This window comes from Maylandia zebra, linkage group LG16 (genome assembly GCF_041146795.1).
Source record: "Maylandia zebra isolate NMK-2024a linkage group LG16, Mzebra_GT3a, whole genome shotgun sequence".
NCBI classification, from domain to species: Eukaryota; Metazoa; Chordata; class Actinopteri; order Cichliformes; family Cichlidae; genus Maylandia; species Maylandia zebra.
The window spans coordinates 25217004-25226437 of NC_135182.1; the positions used below are offsets into that span (position 1 = coordinate 25217004).

The window sequence follows — 9434 nt, forward strand, 5'->3', positions numbered from 1 at the left end:
CAGCTCAGTACATTTACCTTATCTTATTTATTATGTCATTAAATAAAAAGAACAGCAGCTTGCTATAGAGCAATTCGGCGGGATGAGGCAGAGTAGGTGAAATTAAGTTGAATAAATGTGATTTTTTTTTTTTAGGGAAAATTCAAAACAAATAGCTGATTTTCCATTTATTAAATAAAAATGTTTTATGATTACTGATCGCTAAAAACACTGCATGGTGGTGAGGCAGTGAACTTTCCTTCACCTCTGAAGTAAGGCATGCCAGAAAAAGTCATAGAGACTAGAAATTGAGAAATAGAACTGCCCGCAGGTAAATAAATCCACCAATCACTGTCTCTGAAGTTCACAGAAATAACTAATCCTCACCAGGAACTAGTGAGGTGGGTTAACCCTTTAAACTTTGTACACCTTAAGCAAACTGCATTTGTGTTTATTATTAAGGCATTGAGGTGTTGGTGGACACCTCTGTAGCTTAGAGGTGCCCGCTTCTAATCCACTGAGGACTGCTGACTGTGGTCTTGCGACTGCATACCATATACTCACATTTTAAATACCTGCAAATATGAGTATCATCGACCTATGTATGCATACTTACGTATGTGTTTATATTTGCAGTGAAAATGATGCATCTTCAGAAAATGAGCAGCTGTTGAGCCGCAGCATCGACAGCGACGAGGAGGCGGGAACAGAAAAGCAGGGCTCGGCAGAGACCACTAACCTCGACCCTAACCTGTGCCTGGTCAACCTAGGCAACAAACCCGACCTCTGCCTGCTCTCCCTGGGGCTCTTGGACCGTGGCCGCGTATGCAATGGCACCCCAGGCATCGCAGCCAGTCAGACTAACATCCCGAGTCCCAACCACATGAACAATGTCAACCGCATCGCAAGCAGCAACCACATCAGCAGTGTGAATGGGATCAACAACAACAATAAAACCCCAGGGGTAGGAAGACGAGGCCTTTATAGTGGAGAAAAAAAATCTGATTATGAACAGATTCTCAGTTAAGTATCATCTTGGGATAACGTTTTTTTTTTTCTAATTCACAGATGCTACAGAGTCGGAGGAAAAAGATTCTAGATCTGTATGCCAGAGCCTGCAATGCGACTGAGGGTAAATCTGTCACTTAGAGGAAAATATCCTCTGTAACAAGTTTTATCATCAACAACATGTGGGATGGTTTCACAGTTTTCTGGTGACAACCTGTGACCCTCGAACTCTACTCCATAAAATAAAGCTAAATAACAAAAAAATAATTCAATATTAATTTATATATATGAGTTTTTTGTGCCATACTTTCTGTATTTTTTTTGCAATTTATTGCTTAAAAATTAATTGTGCAATTTATCAGATATTTGAGAGGAAATAAATATCACACTGATTATGTAAAAGTCTCAAAAACTCATAAAAACCGATATGATAAAATAGGTTTTAAGGGGTTAATGGCATCTACAGGTCCACTGAACCTTTGAATGAAAGTTTTGAAACAAGCTTATTTGTCTCTACCCAGGCCTCAGCCCCACAGAGCTTCCCTTTGACTGCCTGGAGAAGGCCAGCCGCATGCTGAGCTCCTCCTACAGCAGCGACGCCGCCGTGGTGAAGACTTGGAGGCACCTGGCTGAGAGTTTTGGACTGAAGCGCGACGAGATCGGCGGCATGAGCGACGGCCTGCAGCTCTTCGAGAGAGTTAGCACGGCGGGCTACAGCATCCCCGACCTACTTACTCGCCTGGTGCAGATCGAAAGGCTGGATGCCGTGGAGTCGCTCTGTGCAGATGTGCTGGGCAGTAGCGAGGGGGCAGCAGTGGCTGGACGGCAGGGAATTGGCAGTTTTCACAGCCAGTTAGTGTGTCCTTCTCCCTGCCCATCTCCATCCCATCGCTGCGCCAGTGTTTAAATAAGAAGTGAAGCAGAAACATAAGAGACTTAGAGACTTGATTGCCTTACAGTACACATGTATGTACGGACATTTACTGCTCTGACAAGGAGGAAAGCACATTTAAATACACACGTTACCCCATTAGATGAAGAATGTCGATGGACTTTAGTGTCCACAATCCTTTTTTTCTTTTATGAATAAAAGCTAATAGTTTGAAAAACACTTTCTCTCTTTCAAAGTGTTTGAAAGAGAGAGCAAAATCAAAGGCCTCAGATTCACATTAACCTCAAGTTTGCCATTTCAAATAATTTCTCTTTTGCAAGAATATAAGAATCAGAATTAGCTCCCATTTTGATAGATTCTTGACTTTCATAAATGCAACACTTTAGTAAAAAATCATGTGGAAAGCCTGTGCGCTGGATGCACAGTTCTTTTTTTTCCTAAACATTTTTTTTAAGAAATCACCAGGAAAAGATGAAATGGCATGCTAATGGAAAGTCACTGGAAAGTGGCAGACTGAGGATGCCTTCCTACTGGCTCACTCACTTAAGTTTCTCACCAAAGCCTTGCCGCAGTGACATAACCAGACGTTTGCATCCATATACAGAAAGCGATCTGGTGTGACCGCAGCATGAGCGAACATTCATAACTCAGTCATGTCTTAAAACAGGAAAAACGGCTGATTAGAGCAGTCATTGTGTCTGAGTGGAAAACATCCTTCAGCTCAGCTCGGCTTACATTTGGTAAACCTGCTTGCGAACTCTGGAAGTTTGTGGACGCCCTGGCGTCTCTCCCTAAACCGTGGAGTCACCAGCAAACACACAACAGTGTGCTAGAGTGGATTGTGATATTTTTATTCTGGAGGATCAGTTTTGGGTTGACTTTGCACTCTTGTTTACTTTAAAACACCGACCGGATTTATTCATTGATTAACATATGTGTGGTAAATGTGGAAACACTGATCACAAGCAGATGTTGTGTATGGAAAAGTTCAACCAAGCACCTCACAAAAAAAAAAGAAAACCCCCAAAACACATGGACTCGTTTTAGGTGGTGTGTTCAGTGTTTCAGCTTTAATCCCATACACTGAATGAACACTACTCCGCTGCCTGTACTCCATCTAAGCACGTGCGTCCGCAGTCCACCGCCTACAAGTTTAACACACATCTCTCACATACTCTCTTACTTCACGTACTTCCTTAGCAATGACCCATTCTCTGACCCCCCTCCACCTCAATAATTCGCCCTCTTCCATCTTATACCCCAATACTGTGGTCTAGTGCTGCCGCCAGCCCTAATTATTTGGCGTGTGGCTCCCCATGCCCCTAATAGGCTGAAGTGTTGCGGTTTACAGAGCGGGTGTAAAGTGCCTGTGATTTCCAGCACCTAATTAAGCATTTAGGGCCACTTAACCACTGAAAGCCCAGTGGAAAAGCTATAAAATCACTGCATTAAAAAGAGCAGTGCCAGGCCAGAGGAATGACTAAATGCCTCCGGGGTTGCTGCGCTGTCAACGGTGAGACGGTGCAGTCGGTTGCGGTGGAGGTAGCACTACAGTTGTGTCCTATAACGTCTGGTCTTATTCAGCTCTTGTGGTTAGCTCAGTCATGCTCACACACAGGATTATAGCTCGCCTCTCCCCGATGGGACCAATATAGCAAACAAGATCAGCATGCAGTTGTGTGAGTTCTGGAAAGCAGCTGAAGCCACTTAGGTGCTGTACGTACAGTAAATAAACTGTGGGTCTGTTAAGCATCTGATTGAACCTTTTTAAAGACCTGCATTTTAATGATCCCCTGAAGTCCATTATAAGTGATGTTAACAGTTAACATGCTGTAGGTTGACTCTGCTGCTTCCTGCAGAATTTAAGCTTCCAAACTTAACCACGCAGTGCCGAAACTGGCTTTGATCTCATTTCTCGGGAATGGAGCGGATCTTCATCTGATACCTGATGTTGTCTGGGTAATCTGCCATGACTGATAAGCACAGACTTTTTTCTTTCCTAAAGCTCGTTGTTCCCATTTTACATGCCAACCTGGAGCTGGACTCCATTATTTTAAATTTATTTACATTTATGCTTATCAAGTATGACTCCAGAATCTGCTTGTTCTTGATTTAAAGCTTACAATTAAATGTACTGCTTTATTAGAGCTTGACTGTCATCATCAAATCCACTTCAGTTCACAAATATTCTTTTTGAATTGTAATATGCTGTTGATAGATTTTTAAAAAGAAAAAAAAAATAGTGAGTCAGTGGACTGAAGTGCAGCCTGTTTTAAGACAAATTTTGTATGACATGTAATATGCTGACATAATAACAAGCAGAAGCCAAACATGAATTACTTACCTCAGTAGCACATGCAGTATAGTAGAGCATGTAAAAACACACAAACTCTTTTACAGAACCAAAGTGTCGCTGTATATATAACTTATTATTGTACATAAACTATATCTTATTAAAGATGTATGGCTGAAATGGCATGGTATTTTAATCTGTTTGTGTATTTATTGGTTTGTCCTTATGCAGCGTTCAGAAATCAGGAGAATGAAACCAGATTTGAAGGTAGATGGTTATTTATAACCGAGCTATAGGGCGCAGTATACTTGTGATCACAGTATATGTTGGATGAATGTGTATTTTGTGCTTTTGCCTGGTATGTTGGACCCTTCATAGACTAGCAGCCTGTCCAGGGGTGTAAAACCACATCTTGTCCTGTGGCAGCTTAGAGACTCTCTTCAGTATAAAACGAGAGAAATCATCACAGAGATCGTCTTTACCCATTTTTTTCCCTTAGGATGACATTACCCCAATCTGCAGGGCACAAGGTGGCACTGAGCAGCTGGATGGGAGCTGAAAATTATCCATTCATCTGTTCTCCTTCGCTTATCCTTAAATTATATGATACACATATCCCATATATTAATTTTAGTCACCAGAGCTTAGCTCACATGAACCCTTTTTTGACCAGCCTGTCAGGGAGCTCTCACTAGAACCATCTTCAAAAGGGGAATGGCTTTTGTGAGCATGAAGTTCCAATGAACTTCTAAAATCTATACAAAGGTGCATTGAAGATGATCTGCTCTGTGAGAGAACGCTTTACTAAGGGACTTTACATTGATATTTCTTTTAATATATCACCTATACAGATGTGGCACAGGAGTAAGAAAATACAAATAAAGTATTCAGTTTGGATTCTAACTTATCATTATTACTTTATAATCTACAATAGTCAATACACAGACTGAGTATACATAAAAAGAGTACCATATGTGTCATGAATCATGTCAGAAATGAATGACATATAGGGTGGTAAATAACCCATAAATTTCTTCATCACAGATGGCTGTTAGTCAGCCGTTACTGCTGACACTGACAGGGTTGGTTAATGGCTTGAAAACACCAAATGGAAAATCACTAATCGCAGCATTTTCCACTTCATTCAACATTAAATTAAAGGTCATTAAATGTGACATATTAACTAGACGGTTAGACAAATGAAAGATGATTTTATTGGGAAAAGACCTTAGGACAAGACAACACAATAAGTTCGACTCATTATATCTCTCCCTCAAATGTTTGATCTTTCCCACTTGCTTTCTACTGCTAACCAAAGTACTGTTTTCTTTATCGGGATAATTACTTCTTATTATCATGCCGCACTACAAGGTATTTCTTTTAATCACTAGTTCTTACCAAAGTATGAAGAATACAAACTCTTGTGATCTTTGCATTTGCGTCATCCTTCCAGTTTGAGAACATTTAGATAATGTAACCTGACCTGCAAAAACACAGATCTAAGTATAGATGATACCTGCAAGAACGATTCTCTATCCACGTGGCATTATCCTCTGCAGTGGCAGTCATCACCTCTGCACACATTTCTGTTATCAGGCTTTTGCTTAGTGTGGGTGTGTGCCAGAATTTGAATAGACCTCAGTCTAACAATAAAGTGTGTGTGTGTGTGTGTGTGTGTGTGTGTGTGTGTGTGTGTGTGTGTGTTGGAATGGGATCTTAAGGCTGGTTGAAAGACAAAAAAAAACAAAACAAAACAAAACAAAAAAAAAAAAACTCTGGCTGGCAGTGGAAACAAGCAGATGCTGCTTTGGGGCATCGGGGATGCATTGAGGTCTCTCTCTCATCTAGTCTCAAATACTCAAAATTGACCACAAATAGTCCTTCCCACTAAATATGCCTTCCAGTCCTCACACATACACACAGTAGGTACACATGGGTAGTAGTGAGGAGGGGTGTGTTTGTCTTCAGGGGCTGTTACTGCATCTAAAGCACTTGGCATGGCTTACTTTCATATGACAAGGGATGAAGCCATAAAAAGCTTCTTCAGGGCAAGGAGTGCCAACCATGAGGGTAATTAAACCTTTGCCAGACAGCAACACCAACATGCACACACCAAACCCTGTCACTCACCTGCAGACACATCAAAGAGCATGTAGTGTCCAGACCCCAGCCAGGTGTATTTTCTATAACTTTTATGGATCTAAACTAAATCTGTCTGGAGTTCCAGATAAATGTGTTCACATCAATTAAAAGTTCTTCAACTGAAGACTGGTGCACTCACATGCCTGGAATATGGAGGGGATTGTCTTAGCACTAAGTAAAAGCAGAGGGACACCGATGGCCTGTATGCGCAGAGCCTAAAATCTTCAAGACAGCCCTAAAGCTCACTACCACATAACCAACTTTGACTCTTTTTTATAAAATCCTGCTAGTTGCTGTAACTATTTCCATCTCACAAACAGAAGGATGAAGCAAAACAGTTACATAAAATATATAAATCTGGGACTCCTGTTAAATTCGAAAATAATAGTGTTCATATTGTTCTTCCCCTTTGACCAACTCTGCAGTTATGTTGAGCAACAGAAAAAGTTTACGAGTCAGAGCCATCACATGCAGGCCTTCAGCACATCGTGAAAACCAGAAAAACAAACAGAAATTTAGAGGCACGGGGACACACACCAGGCAAAGCAATATGTACGAAAATCCCCTGGTTTAAATCAGGCTTGACATTTGACAGAAGCAAAAACAAACTCAAAGTTGGAAACTGGTGTAACCCCAGCCTTTCCACCATATATGAAACCCCGACAGCTGGTTCCACTTTGCCTCATCACACAACTGCTCATTTACAGTCAGGTATATTACCAGAACCTCCATGGACCTTTTTTTTTTTGCATTACTTAAAACTTAAAGAGTGTATTTACACATATTGTGGCTGGTGGAAATAATAAACATTTGGTGGGCTGCCACATTAAATTGCTGATTGTCTCAGCTCTAAGGTTTAGCTGGATTGGAAGTGCTGATGCTTCCCCCTTACCAGAAAACATTTTAATAAGGTTTACCAGCCAAACCAGAGCAGGGCGACTTTCGGGGTAATTTTCTTAATTTTTTTTACCACTAAAAACCCCCCAAATATAAATCAAGTTCAGAGGATAAAGTCATGCAGATGATATTGTTCAGGGCAGACTCGAAGACGTGAGGCTGTTAGGAAACACAGGCCAGACACTGCGGTGTGAACCAGGCTCATAGCGTAAATAATTCATCTGTTGACAGTTCCTGGAATAGACACATAGGCAGTCAAGGGCTCGTTAGAGTGATACTCTGTCCAAAATCCATTTTACTGTCAAACGCCCATCGCGTTTAGTGTAGAAAGACAGCTGTAAAATGTTTGAAGAGTCCTGCACCTTGAATTCATGTCAGCTACAATAAATTTCACTGATGAAAAGTTAGCTGAAATAAATAGCAACAGTGAGTTCCATCAGTTCTGTCTATCCTTTGTTGGAGCGTTTCAGTCACGTTGCTGCAGATGTCTCTTAGAGAAAAGATCTGTATTAGCTGTATATAACACAGTTATTGGCCACTTAAATATCACACTATGTTCTGTAACATGCACCTATGAGAACACTTTTTAATCACAGAATATAAAGCAGAAAAAGATGCTTGAGATAATTCAAAATTGTGTTTTTAAATAAATATGTATGTTGGAAATGTCTAAATGTTTTGGCATCTGACTGCATTTGATTTAGACAATCAAATGCAACACTTAGAATTGTAAAGCCTATAATGAGAGAGACCACAAGATAGCGATAGCATATTTTATGATTCTGCATTCTTTTCAATTACAGTGTTTTTTAACATTCATTATTACTGCATGCTAACTACAGTACAGTCGAAGTAGAACAAAGGGAACGAGATTATATTAAGGCTAATGAACTACACTTAAGATATATTTGGTTAGTTCTAGAGAAACATCTTTGTGAGGTGTAATTAAAAGGTATTTAACGGCTTTTTCTCATCAGCCAATTACATTGCAGCAACTCACACATTTTGGCATGTAGAGGCGGTGAAGAGGACCTGCTGAAGTTCAAACTGAGCAACAGAAGGGGTTTAGGAAAGCGACTTTCAATGTGACATGGTTGTTAGTGCCAGAGGTGCCAGACTGCTTCAGGCAACAGTAACTCAAACAACCACTAAGGTATGCAGAAGACCAAAATTTCATCCAGGCTAACCAAAACTGGGCAAGATTGGAAAAACATTGCTTGTTCTGTCTTTATTTCTGTTTTGACATTCAGATGTCACAATTTGGTGTAAACAACATGAAAGCAAGGATCCATCTGCCAGTATCAGTTGTTCAGTCTGTGGGGCATATTTCCTTGCCATGCATGGGGTCTCTTAGTACCAAGTAAGCATCATTTAAACACCTACCAGAGTATTGTTAGTGATCACGTCTATCTCTTTATGACCACAGTGTACCCATCTTCTGACAGCTGCTTCCAACAGGAAAATGTTGGTCTTTGTGTATCCACAACAGTGGTACCTATAGGATAACTTGACTGCTCATCGAGAAACATTGTTTTAACCTGACAACACTGTTTAAATGGCACAGACTGCACGTGTTACCATTCTGCACAACATCTCCAGATTGCAGCTTTGCCAAAGCAACAGATGACTTGACGAAGTCTGAAAGTGACGAGTGAATGGATGCTGAGCTCCAGCTCAATCTGTACTACATCCAAAGAGAGACAGATGAGGATGAAACAGCGGATTTAACATGCTGACGTTGACAGAGATTTCATTAACCACAGCACATGGCCTGAACCGAAAGATTAAATTATTCAGACTTCTCTAAGACAAATTCAGAACATATTGATGTGCTACTACAAACACTTTAAGTTTATTCTTTTGTGTACTGACCTTACAAAAGTGTGAAGCAAAAGTCAAGCAAATAAATAATTTTCATCCACATTTGGTCTTCTGATACTCCTAATTCTATTTTCATATCAAGGGACAAACATATAATATTTACTTTCAACAAAGGAATACAGGAATAATTGAAAAATCTCTCTCCCTCTGAGAGAGACATAATTTCGCTCTCTCTCGCTCACTATCTATAGAGAGATATGATAAAGATATCATATGATTTAAAGCCCCTATGTTTAAGAGTGATAATGACCTGTTCTATAGTTCTAACTATAAACACATCACTCACACAACTGATCAATAAAATTGTTGGTGCAACCTCAAACATAGTAATAAAAGTTTCTT

The 9434-nt window shown here is 40.3% G+C and overlaps 1 protein-coding gene across 2 annotated transcripts in view; it reads left to right on the forward strand.

The window, feature by feature from the left end:
• edar (ectodysplasin A receptor) overlaps nt 1–4362 on the forward strand; it is a 36472-nt gene extending 32110 nt beyond the window's left edge. For both annotated transcript variants that reach the window (XM_004555546.3, XM_076875160.1), the window contains exons 10-12: nt 616–943; nt 1048–1111; nt 1509–4362. In XM_004555546.3, the coding sequence (XP_004555603.1) occupies nt 616–943; nt 1048–1111; nt 1509–1894 (778 nt within the window). In that variant the 3' untranslated portion in view covers nt 1895–4362. The remainder of the gene's footprint in view (nt 1–615; nt 944–1047; nt 1112–1508) is intronic.
• Nucleotides 4363–9434: the final 5072 nt, after the last annotated feature.